General features: G+C 39.5%; 1 protein-coding gene across 1 annotated transcript; it reads right to left on the bottom strand.

The window, feature by feature from the left end:
• Positions 1-3,460: 3,460 nt before the first annotated feature.
• On the bottom strand, positions 3,461-13,489 carry PNPLA4 (patatin like phospholipase domain containing 4). Its single transcript, XM_053385275.1, is given in 7 exon segments — positions 3,461-3,578; positions 4,109-4,293; positions 9,616-9,666; positions 9,669-9,771; positions 9,961-10,037; positions 12,658-12,844; positions 13,422-13,489. Coding segments are annotated over 7 exon segments (789 nt in total).
• Positions 13,490-13,865: the final 376 nt, after the last annotated feature.

Below are 13,865 nucleotides of genomic sequence, written 5' to 3'. Positions count from 1 at the left end.
GAAGCCAGCCCTGTATAGGGAAGTTTTTAAATGTTTAATGTTTTATTATGTTTTCATATATGCTGGAAGCCACCCAAATTGGCTGGGGCATCCCAATCAGCTGGGTAGGGTATAAATATGATGATGGTGATGATGGTAATGAGGATGAGGATGAAGATGAAGATGAGGATGATAGAATAGGACATCCCTATTTTCATCAGAGAAATGTTGGAGGGTATGTTACTTTCAGGTAAACATGTACAAATTACATGCACAAAGTTAATTAGCACCCTGCTTGTGAGCTCCTGAAAAGGGGCATCTGGTTGGTTATTGTGTGAAACTGGACAAAAACAGCCATTTGGTCTGATCCAGCAGGACTTTTCTTGTGATTACTTAAAATGCAGCTGCAATTCAAAAAGGTGGCTGAAAGAACTGGAATTTTTCAGCCTAGAAAAGAAGTGATTCGGGAAGCTTTGTACTGAGCAGGTATTGTACCAAATGTATAAAATCACTGGTGGATTATTTTTTAAAAAAATAATAATAATCAGTTAATAGCCATCTGTTATTTACTCTTTCAAGTGAATTTGGTAATGCACACAAAAAGCCTGATGAGATCAGTTCTCAGCAATGAGAGACTGCATGCAGTTTGACAGTGAATAATCAGGTGTGAGTGTTTCCATGCAGTCCATCTTGAAACGAATGCCCTAGTCTTGGAAGAGCATTGTTTTCGGACTGCAGTAGTCACCTTTTCAGTAATAGAGGTCACTGAGGATGCATGACCTCAATGATCTTCCTACACTGCTATCTGCCTATTGAAGATCAGGTCAAAATCAAGGTCTTTACAGCCTTTTTAAAAAGGAGGCCAAGCTGCTTAAAAGGAATGTCTTGCACTGAAGTCATGACCTACCACATTAGGGCTATTCTTTAGAAACTATGGAACTGTCAACTACATAACAGAAATCTGAAAGAACAAAGCAGCAGGTGGCATTATTGACTGCTTATTCAACACAAGTTGTCATAGTTTTATACATCACCGCTGCCACACCTCAGAAAGTCCATTTCTTAAATTTGCCCTTTACATCAAATCAAATTCTCTTTGTACCAATTTTCATTTCACCCGTTTTAAGAATGCAGGATACAGCACTGGTTGTTTCATTTCAAACATATATAGCACAGATCTGGAAAAGGCAGAGGAAAAAGCGACAACCAAAGTGATAAGAGTTTGGGGCCTTCCTGCCCCAAGAACGATGCAACTTCTTAATGCAGTGTCACTCCAGGTCAAGGTGGCATTCAGGGGAAACTAACCTGCAGTTAGTTTTGCAGTTACTACAAAAAAAATGGTGTGTGGGGAGTGGGAAAAACTACCATGGAAACAATTCACCACTTCCAACAATAACTTTAAATATCGCTCCCCCAAAAAACTTGCCTTGGTTTTTTTTAGGGGGTGGGGGCTGAATACTCTCACTATAGAAATTGCTCTAGCTTAGTCTATCTCCTTTTTTCTTAATCATCAATGCACACTGCTGTTTTACAATGTTTCATCAATCCTTCTATGGGCATCAGTATATTTTTTTGTGCATGTCCCCTTCCATGCATGTTTAAAACACTGCACCAAATCTGATGATAAGATTTTGTGTGGTGTTTTATCGGTACATCACAACTTGAGTAAAACACTACCCCAAAGAATTTTGATCAGAAAGAAAGAGGTGAAGCTTAAGCAAAAATAAAAAATAAAAATGCATGCATCAATTCTAGAATTAATTTTAGAAATTAAACAAGCATTCAAGAGAAGCAGAGCAAACAACAGGGAGATGAAAGGAATGAAATATTCCTAAAGTAAGTCCCATTTCTATCATTCCCAAAATGCTAAATTGTGTCTCTCTCTCACACACACACACACACACAAGAGAGAGAGAGAGAGAGAGAGAGAGAGAGAGAGAGAGAGAGAGAGAGAGAGATTTCTTTTATAGAGAGAGAACAACCCTGGACCCAAACTACAATGTAAAGTGAAAAACAGTCCACAGCTCTACTCATTGGATGTACACATTATTCTCCAATGTGTGTAAACAGAACATCTTTGTATTGAGTTCTTTAAATTCAAACCAGCTATTGGAAACAACTGAATGATTGACAGAGCACAATCTGGCTGGGTTTCCCCAGCCACTCTGGGCAGCTTCCAACAAAATATTAAAATACAGCAATGCATCAAACATTAAAAGCTTCCCTAAACAGGGCTGCCTTCAGATGTCTTCCAAAAGTCTGGTAGTTGTTTTCTCTTTGACATTCCACAGGGCAGGTGCCACTACCGAGAAGGCCCTCTGCCTGGTTCCCTGTAACTTGGCTTCTCGCAGTGAGGGAACCACCAGAAGGCCCTCAGAGCTGGACCTCAGTGTCAGGGCTGAACGATGGGGGTTGAGATGCTCCTTCAGGTATACTGGACCAAGGCCGTTTAGGGCTTTAAAGGTCAGCGCCAACACTTTGAATTGTGCTCGGAAACTTATTCATAATCCAATAAATCTGAGCAAAATCATTCCTGTTGTGCCCCAAAGATGTGATGGTCAGAAGCAATGAACACACTGAGACAGGTCCTGAGGACTACCTGGGTCACAAAATGGCAGCCTCACTCAACCAAGAAGGCTGATTGGCTCCCTCCCTGCTAACCACAGGAAGCCGGGTCTTCTGACATTATACTGGGAGAACAATTGCCACTGGAAACTTAAGCCCTGCATGATTCCTACTTCAGTTTGGGCAAATTCCCTCCTTTGGGGGAACTTTGTCAGCAAATATAAATAAATTTAACTGCCACCTTTTTTCTGCAAAGAATTATACGTGACAGAAAGCAAGAATTAGTCATTTGAAGCACTGCACTACGCAAATCCAAATGCAGAAAGTTATGCAGTTTATTTGAAGAACAAGATGTACTAATAGCAAAATCCATATGCATAACAATTAAAAGATATGCAATTAAGCTGTTTTGTATCCCACTGCCTCTTTATAATTAGAGTTCATGCTTCAGAGTACACAGGGAAAAAAACAATAAAAACGAAAATGATTAAGTCAATTAATGGGCACACAAACAGGATTACTTGCAAAGAACGTGAGTTTGCAACTCTGTGTAGAAAGTGTATACCGGTATTTTCCAGCCACAAACTGAACATCTAATTAATGCCAGCAAATCATTTTTGAGCATTTCCATGGAAAGAAAGATAAAAACCCTTTGATTTTCTTTCTTTCTTACTGCCCTATTAAACAGATTCTCTTACTATGCAAGCACAATTCCATTGCATCCAAACCTGTTTACAAATTCCATCCAATACACCTATATATAAACACTTGTTTGACAGCGACAGATGCAATTCCTATGGCATTCATTTTAGATAAACAGAAATTGTGACAGCAATCCCTTGGGCTCTGTTGGAGTGTTTGTAGCTTTGCTCTGACAGCCATCAGACTTTGTTAATTTCCGACACACATAATCTATTCAAACCAATTTTCCTTTAGTAGAAAAATGTATGGCATCATCATATCCTTCCTGGTTAGCGATACCATCTTCTCCAGGCTTGGTGGGAAAAGAGCCTGGTGGAGTCTTGCGAAGTTCTCTAAGGAAAAAGACAAATGAAGGATCATGACCATTTCTTTTGTCTGGGCTGGTTTCCTTTGAGGTAACATATCCTTAACTATAGTAAGTTTTCTTGAAGGGCCATATCCAACACTTACTGTTTTATTATCATTTATCTGGTCCTTCTTCCAAGTAGTTCAAGTCATGGCAAATGGGCTTTATCACATATTTCCCTCTAAAAGTAAAGTGGGTGACCATACAGCATGACAGTAAAATCAGGCCATCCAGAAAGATCGGGGTGGTTTCAACTTTAAGGATTGTATACTACGGATGTTGGTTATCATTAAAAAAAAAATAATCCAGCAACCCTAAAATTAGAAGACCAAGGGCTGTGAATTTACAACTGCCCTCATCCATAGATGCTTGGAAGCACTTATGGACACACCATTATGACCATGTTCATGGAAGGGCATATGGTCCACCGTTGCCTCCCACTTCCCTCTAGTCACTTCCATCTTCCCGTCTCCTATTTACCCAATCTCTCAAACAATTAGCCTTCTGAGAAGTTACCTTATCCAATCTTCTAGCCCTGGGACTAAGAGGCTGTATACGTTCCAGTGAGGGAGATTTAGCTCTCTCCTCCTGTTCTGTCTCTTTTTGTTGTTCGCCTCCCGAGTCTGTCCAACTCCCGTCTTCCGAACTGTGACCAGGTCAGTACTACTCTCCTGCTCAAGTGGAGCCCCAGGATCCTGGTTCTGAGCAGGGAGAGAGAAGGGTTCCCATCATTCCTCATCAGAGTAGTACCTCCAGCCTGATCCCTGACAATGAGTGATCCCCAGAGCAGAACAGTCTCATTTGCCTGCTCATGAATGAATTGATCAGTATCCCCCAATGTCATGCCTGTAAACGAATCTGGATCTGGAATTCTAACCTTTGGGGGCCCATGGGAAGATTTGTAATGTTTAAGAGAATGCCATGAGAACCACCCCCTCTGGTTGGTTATTACGCCCCTCTCCCTGGCCACTTCTTCCCCTTCAGTCCCACCCCCCACCTTGCAACACACAATTTGCTTGACCATGGAATCTTGGTAACAGCTGGGTCTGGTGGATTAAAATGGATCCTCTTAAATTTGCATGATTTTAGAAAGTGTTCCCCACCATCAAATCAAAGCTTACACTGGTACACAGTACAAGAAAATGTCACAGGTGTGCTTCTTGTCAGCACCAAAAAAACCCCAAACACTGATCTTCATATATCATGATTTTTACATAGGAGGACAACAAAACCACCAAGAATACAAATGTGGACACAGAGGTGAACTATAATCTGATGACTGATTTCAGGACGTCCTACGTAAAAATTCTGATTTACAAAGGTCCATGTCTCACATTCATGATTTTACACTATGGCACTGGTAGAAAGCACCAGTTCTACACTTTTTAGAGTAATGTCAATGGGCGCACTTGCGATCTGTGATTTGATGATGGATGAGCAGGTGAAATCTGTGCAAAAAGAGGCAATTTCAAAAATAAAAAATAAAAAACCAACCCACACATTTTAATGAATTTAATCTCTCTCTCTCATCTAACTATCTATCATCCATCATCTATCATCTATCTATCCTCTATCTATCATCTATCTATCTATCTATCTATCTATCTATCTATCTATCTATCTATCATCTATCTATCTATCTATCATCTATCTATCATCTATCTATCTATCTATCTATCATCTATCTATCTATCATCATCTATCTATCTATCATCTCTCATCTCTCATCTGTCTATCTATCTATGTATCCATCATCTATCTATCTATCATCATCTATCATCTATCATCTATCTATAGCTATCTATCTATCTATCATCTATCTATCTATCTATCTATCTATCTATCTATCTATCTATCTTTCTATCTGGTATTCCATTCTTTCTCCTGACTGGTGGGGTCATTCTTTCCTCTTTGTTCCTCCCCACAGTCACACCATTTCCCTTCCTACAGCATCTCAGATTGTGCCCCCCCCTCTCTGCTGTCAATTTGGCAGCTCAGGTCCCAGTCTGAGCCTTGAAAAGCACACTGAGTTGAAAGAAGAAGTAGGAAATGTAACCAGTCTTCTGAGTGTCTCTTTCAGCTCTATGTACTTTTCAAATGGGAGATAAAAATATCCTAACCATCCTTGCCACCTAATAACAAAAGGAGCAGTGAGGTGGGCAGGGACTCAGAAGATTAGCAGCATCATAGGTACCATACTGGCAAACCTTCATTATAATATAACTAGACTCTTAGGTTTTTTAATTGTCGCTGTTATTTCTAATCAGAACAGTCTGTTCCTAATAAGACAAAGTCAGCCCTTAATCACTGGTGTTGTTTTGAGTGAGTGCAACGTCTTGGCTTCAAATTAACATCAAATTTGTAATGCCATGAACATACAGAGTGCAAATATAGCAACAATATTTCAAAGATGAAGACATTGTTTTCTGCCCAAACTCTTGATCTTTTTGGATCCAGCTCATGGCTTTAGGTACCCTTTGGATTCATTTCACTTCAGTTCTGTCTATATAGACAGTTCAGAACACCACACACCATGTCATGACCACGTTTCCTCCAATTTGCTAAAGCCTTGCATCTTCCTTGTGCCAGCATTTGAGTGACTGAAGGGGCTTCCAGATGGAAGTTCATGGTAGAATCAGTACTGCCTCACATATGCAAGTTTTTTTGTATACAAATCTAATAAATAAAACAATAATAATAAGGTAGAACTGGTACTGCCTCTTGTTTTTTGCGGTGACAACACCACCACAACATCAAAATGCCAGCATAAACATTTAAAAAATCCAGATTTCCCTTATTGCAGAAAATTCAGTAAGTAAAAATAACCTGTTATAAAATCTGAGGTCAGTGTTGGGGTGGAAGCTCATTAGCACATTGTCTTTGTATAATGATATTTCCAGTGGGTGGTGTTTCATACTGCACTCCTACTTCCACCCAAACTCCCTGCAGCCATTTTGTTTCTTGCAGCCCAAACAATACAAATGTCTATTTCCGCCAATGGCAACTTGCTAAGGCACATTCTAATTTCAGCAATCCAGTTAAGAGCTTCACATAGTAAAAGTGAGGGATTACCTAAGAAACCAATCAAAATACATGCATGGGGCTCAAAAAGTATTTTGATACAGAGGTCTTGTGAAGACCTCTCCATCCCTCTTGTGCCAGCCTTAATCAGATAGATATATGTCACTCTTGCACAATATCTCAGTGTTTAAAGAAAACATGAAAGAAAGAAAAATGGGAATAATTGAAATGGATATTCCATGCTGCCCATCTCCCCCACCTGAAGAAGCATGGCATGATAACTGAGAATGATAACATTCATTATTGCACACTTCCAGGATCTTCTAAAGAAATGTGCATCTCCAGGCAGAGGAACACTTGCACACATGAGAAGAACAAAACAAAAAAGCAGAGGGGCAGGGCCAGATTGATTGAAGTGGGAAACAAAAACCATCCAGATACATTCCATCAACCTCTGTCTCATTATTCTACTTGTGCTTGTCTTCTGTTGCTCTATCAACCAAGTGCATGCCATGGAGTCAACTGTCTATTTGAAATTACATGAATCTAGGATCTGCTGTTACTAAACTTCAAAATTTCCCTTTGGAGATGCTAATCAGATACAAGATTTTGCTGCACTTCCAAATGAACCTTTTTTTGTGTGAAGAACACCTTGCTTCTTTACCCCACTTTCCCTTCTCCATCCTCTCAAAGCCATTCTTAAGGTGCCCCTGAAAGTGTTTATTACCTATTGAGTGCTGCAAGCTGTGTGAATGATTCACTGGAAGCCATCAGAGCGTAACAAGAGCTTTTATGATTTGGTTGCCAACAGTGCCAATAAAGCATAATGAGTTTAGCAAGATAACTGACTTCCTAGGCGGCCAAAAATTAGAACTGACAGACAGGTCCAAATCAGAGGTCGGAGCCCAGAGATGGTGGTCGTATTTATATTTATTTTATTGTTATTTTGACTTTAAAGTTCAATAGATAGCCTTAAGTGGAGCAGTATATAAGCAAGACAGGCAACAGTCTATCCCACACACATCACAGTAAGCTAAGCTGAATGGCAGAATCTCCTACATCAGGAGTGCTTACCAACTCCCCAATGCCTCTTCTCTTTGTTTACAATCTGTGGCTTCTTGACATCCATGTGATCAAGGACAAAACTTCCAGAGCGGAATGAGAAAGGAGTCCTCCTGCAGGTTTAAAGATCCAAAGCTGCAGGAGGAGAAGTCTTCAGGAAGGGATGGTGAGCATTAATGGGCCAGCAGGGATCCAGCTGAAGCTAGACAGGGTGACCCCCCAAGAAGGGAAAAGCAGCCTTGGGTGTTTCAAAACTCTCTATCTGTGGCTGCAACAGTAGCAGGGATAGCTTCCATTTAAGATGCTCTCTCATCCCCCCAGAAATAACATTTACTCTGCTTTCTCTTGCTGCACCAGACCCTCAAACGCACTCCTTAATAATTCATAGGCTATTGGATTTTGAGACATTATTTCTCGTAATCCACACACATATATTACAAGCAGGAGCGATATTGTGAAATAGGGTGTAGTTAAAATCCACTTAAAAGAGGCACATGAAGCATGAAGACTAAGCTTAATGGAATATACACCTGCAAGTAAATTCAGGTATCTAAATCTATGTAACTATGCTGCGCTCATTCATTTTAGAGGGCCCGGTGTTGCTTCATCAACCACACAAAGTATAAGCGGATGGGTAAATGAATAAAGGTCTGTCTTTCTCATCCTCTAAACCATCATTCAGCAGAGCACTCCAGCCTTGCAGAGGACCATTGCGACAAAATCCCACTTTAAAAATACCATTGGTATCTGAAGATTAGCAGGCCAGGTTAGCTACAGGGGTGTCAAGAGTTATGCTGTGGCTAAAGGGGCATCTCTTCTGATTAAGTAGTCTATATATTTTTCCTAACTAAATCAGGAAGAAGAACATACCCTCCAACGATTCTAGATTCAGGTAGGTAGCTATGTTGGTCTGATGCATATAAGGGTCTGGTGACTTCTGTTTCAATGTATCTGAAGAAGTGTGCATGCACACGAAAGCTTATACCCAGAACAAACTTAGTTGGTCTCTAAGGTGCTACTGGACAATTTTTTTAATACCCTCCAACATTTGTCAAATGAAAATAGGAACATCCTATTCCATTCCCTTCAGCATTTCTCCTGCAAAAATAGGGACATCCAGGGCTTTTTTTTCAGTGGGAAATCACCAGAACTCAGTTCCGGCACCTCTCAGGTAGGTGCCATTGCCATTCTAAGAGAAAGAGGGAGGCATTCATGGTGAGTTCGTGACATCTCTTTTTTCTAGAAAAATAGCAGTGAGGAAATCCTGTTCCATGCCCTCCAAGATTTCTTTGATGAAAATAGGGACGTCCTACAAGCTGGATGAGCATTGTGATACATATACCATATTTTTTGTTCTATAAGACTCACTTTTCCCTCCTAAAAAGTAAGGGGAAATATGTGAGCGTCTAATTGAGCGAATGCAGGCTGCGCAGCTATCCCAGAAGCCAGAACAGCAAGAGGGATCGCTGCTTTCGCTGCGCAGCAATCCCTCTTGTTGTTCTGGCTTCTGAGATTCAGAATATTTTTTTTCTTGTTTTCCTCCTCCAAAAACTAGGTGCGTCTTATGGTCTGGTGCGTCATATAGAGCAAAAAATACGGTAGATGTCTCTTGCTTTCTTGGAATGATTACCAAGCCCTGTCTTGGCCTTTTGTTAGCATTTCGTTCTGACATAAGAACCAGTTCTTTTACGCACTTACAAAATCACAGGGGGAATCATTATTTTTAAAGAAATAAAATAGGGCCAATTGTGGGCATTGCAGAAGCATTAGATCATGCAGTTCTTACTTTAAACAGGTCAGCAGTCCTTCTTGAAGCAACATAGTTACTCAACTGAAGTGAATGACGAGTTCTCAGGACACAGTTAATAAAAAACCCAACACATAGACCCTGGAGACAGTCGTTCATTTCCATTTATAGACATGATCTGCAGCTTTCCTACCTTAACAAGATCCTCCCTGGAGGCAGAATTTGAAAGCAAATGATTTTTTTCCCATTTTTAGCACTAGTGACTGATACAAAGAGCCGATTTTCTGCTATCTCATGAGCATTAGGAGGAAGAATTGAATCAATGCAGCCCCTACAGAAAAATAGAATGATAAACATTAGTCAGCCTTAATAATTAAACACCATCTAAATAATTTAGGAAGGATGGAAAGCGCTGTTTCTCCACAGTTATTACAAGACGCCATCCACACAGAATCCTCTCAGTAGCATTTCTCTGGGGCTTTACATGAAACCAAATTTAAGAGGATATTTGTAAAAAGAAATGCCCACCTAAGTTTTGTCATAGCTTGGTGTTAGTGGTCCAAAGTGTAGTTTTCTAGGATCTTCTGCAAATTCATAGGTATTTTTGGTACACTCCTGAAAAAGTGCCCCCCCCATAAAAATATAGTTATGTACGATGCTATTTTTCTATTCATTTCTTACAAACCCTACAAAACATATTTCTGAAATAAAAACATTTGTGCCATAATAAGCATAATAAGCTAGTTGAGTGGGAAAGATTAGGCAGTTTTTGTATTTGTTTTTATTACTATTTAATCCACATTTCTTAGGACTATCATGATCAAATTAATCTGAAAACACACACAATTTCATTTCTGCTTACCTACAAATCACTACCTTTGTTTTAATAAAATGTTTAGTGACACCTGAAATTCTAGTCAGCCAAAAGACCATGTACTGAATGAGAAACTCTTATCGGATCCTTCACAAGCAAAGAACATCGTTGAATAGACTGAAAGAATCATGCAGATTTAAAGCACAGAAAGCTGTGGGTGACAATTTTCAGTTATTTTTAATGCCACAGACTAGGAGTTGTAATTTACTAAGATGAATGCTCATTAAAATGCAAAAACAGCTGAAACAGCTGCAGGTAGCATATGGGCAATACCCACGGCAGTGGAAATTTAAGAGAAAATTAGTTAAACAGCAGTGATTTCCCACCACTTGCAAAAGCCTTTGAAAGGGTGTGACCAAGGGTAGTGGCAATGGCCTGGGGAAAATATGATACAGAGAACCAAGGGTGGTAGTGTGTTTTTTAGATCAAATGGCAGGTTCAACAGATGACTACTGATCAGATATAAACTGCTGTTGGGCTTCAGCGAGAACCAGCAGCAGTAGCATTGAGATAACTGAAAGGGGAAGAACAGAAACTTCGTTGTACTGCAATTTAAAGAAAATGGCATTTGCCTTGAACTGCAGAGTCACAAACATTGTTAGCACGTACTACAAGCAGCACGTTCCACAGAGTCACTGAATTGCTGTGTTGTTAAAAAATACACTTCTAATTATAGATGCTGTATTTAGCAGTTCTGATTTCTGAAGCAGATACTGAAGTTCCACTAGTGCAGATAATTATCATGAACCCACTTCGTGTCAGATTCATTCAGATTTATATTCTATTCCAGGGGTTGGTGGATTGTTAGGGTAGATTTACACTGAGAAGTCGCATTATTAGGATGTGAATCAAAATGTTCCTTTAGATGTGTGTCCCATTGAGCTTATCAGGCAGAGTCCATGTTGGCATGCCTAAACACAATTTCCTGCAGTTCTTTAAGGGAAAGATATACACAAGGGACAGCTTGTTAAGCAGCTTTGCTACTGAGCATTTGAGGGAGGAGGACAATGTCTGCCCTTACTACAAGCATTGTGTGGTGGTCAATGGAACACCACAGTGTGCAAGCGAGCAGTTGGATGACTGGCTAGCTACGATCACTGGCGTCATCCATACAGTAGCAGGTGGATTGCTCTCCATCATTTCCATCAGTTTGCAGGACCAGCTGGTGGCTCACACTAGAGCAGGAGTGGGGCAGCTTAGGTTCTAAAGATGTGGTTGGACTACATCTCCCATCAGATCCAAGAGGAGCCACAATCCAACAATATTGGATGGGCCACAGGCTCTCCATCCCTGCTGGCTTCCAAGTACAGTGGTACCTCGGGTTACAGACGCTTCAGGTTACATATGCTTCAGATAACAGACTCCGCTAATCCAGAAATAGTACCTCGGGTTAAGAACTTTGCTTCAGGATGAGAACAGAAATTGTGTGGCGGCGGCGCTGCTGCAGCAGGAGGCCCCATTAGCTAAAGTGGTACCTCAGGTTTAGAAGAGTTTCAGGTTAAGAACAGACCTCCAGAACGAATTAAGTTCTTAACCCGAGGTACAACTGTATATGCAAGGTTGTGTGGCAGAAAATGAGAAGAATCTGCAGAAACAAAGTGAGATTCTATGAGTACCTTCACACCACTGTGAAGATCTGTGATCCACCCTGATATCTTTTGATGATTTTGATTATATATATATATATATATATATATATATATATATATATATATAAAAAATCATCATCAAAAGATATGTGTCATAGATAGCTTTGATTTCTTAGTTATCTCTAGCTACCAATTAGGGAAACTGAAAACGACAAATCATTAATTACCAGGAATAAGCAATTACAATTACTAATTACCAATAATGTTTTCATTATTTTTACAAACAGATTGCGCCTACATTGGCCATTGCCAATTCCACTAGCTATGTCAGCCTATTTTGCCTTTGACATAGAATTTAACAGACTATAGTAATTTTTAAAAAGGCGGGGGGGAGAGAGAGACTGTCGTTTGTAACTACATGACCGATCGTCACAAATACTTAATTCTGAATACATACTACAAAGTAACCAAGTAAGAATTAGAAAAGTAATTGTATAGGTCAAAAAAAATTATTCACCGTCACTGCCCATTTCCCTACAGATAATCTTGCAACACACAATAAAGGCAAAAGGGTGACAGTAAAATATAAGAGTATGTTTCATAAATCTATCACTGCTCCAAAATGTTTAATTTGGAATATGTTAGCAAAAGCATGCAGCTGCGCTGTAGGTGTGCAAGATACTGGTCATATTATTATGATTTCAGTTGATAGCATCCCAAATGAGTAGATTTAAGCTATCTTTTAAAGATTTGCAGGTTCTTTTCCAATTACCTCTATATTTTCGGGCACTGTTAAAAGAACAGTAGCAGTCACAGATCCTGAAGAAGCTCCTGCAAAGGCCGTCACAACCTCCAGTAATTTCTTGCCATGTTTGGAAAGAGCATATGCTGCCCCCAAGTGGTATACCTCTAGAAACCCACAAGCTGCAAAGAAGAAGCTGAGGTGATTCGTTTTTGCTCTGGAAAGAAAGTTTAGAAAGGATTGTGAAAGATTTTTCAAACCCCCCCCCCCAAAAAAAAAGAATTTTCCACTCCGATGTGTGACATAAGGTTTAGAATCATCAGGACATTTTTCATCTTTAAAAGATACAATTAAGTTCAGCTTCCAGAAATAATTGGAAACTTGCATTAATACCTTTGAGGCTCTTGTCAGAGGTGCTTTGAAATACAATTTAACAAAGTGTTACTTTTTTCTACTTCTCTAACTGTAACTTTATTTTCTATCTTTAAAATTCACTCTGACAATTTACTTTCATATTCTACTGTAAGACTAAACCAGGTCTTACTCATACCTCCAAACACTTAGCTGCTTATTGAAGCAGGTGTCTTAAACCAAAAAAATATGTAAATACTTGCAGTCATTACCCAAAATATTTCAGAACGATTGGTGCTGGCTAAAATGCTTACAATCCCTAGCTACTCCAGTAATTCAGCTGGTCATTCAATTCCTTTTAAGCATTTATATTGAACAACTAAAGCTGCAATCACATATAAAATTTCCTGGGAGTAAGCCCCACTGAATGCAATGGGACTTACTTCCAAGTAAAGATACATATTAGGGTGCTGAATGTCACATCTATAGAGAGATGTAGCTTCTCACCCATGGCCCTATTTTCATGATGTTTCTTTGAATTAAAAAATGCTACAATCAGCATCTTGTACAAAATTATAATGAACGTTTTCTTATTTAGATTAACTGGAAGACACAAAAGTTATTGTCTCTGTCAGTATGACAACAAAATGATAATATGGTAACATAAGGGTTTCTAACAACTTCCATCTAGAAAAATAGGAACCTTCATCTAATAAAGAAATTAAACATGCTGAGTTGGTTGGAAGAATCAATTAAAACTGATCCCACTTGCTACTAAATATTGCATAACTGGCAGTGCAGTGAGACACTAAGCATGTTTACTCCGAAGCAAGTCCTAGTGAGCTTAATGAGACTTATCTGAAGACAATGAGGTTCACTTCTATCTT

Source organism: Podarcis raffonei, chromosome 4, assembly GCF_027172205.1.
Source record: "Podarcis raffonei isolate rPodRaf1 chromosome 4, rPodRaf1.pri, whole genome shotgun sequence".
Taxonomy (NCBI): domain Eukaryota; kingdom Metazoa; phylum Chordata; class Lepidosauria; order Squamata; family Lacertidae; genus Podarcis; species Podarcis raffonei.
Note: the sequence above shows the minus strand (reverse complement) of the source record. Positions and strands in the feature narration are given on the sequence as shown.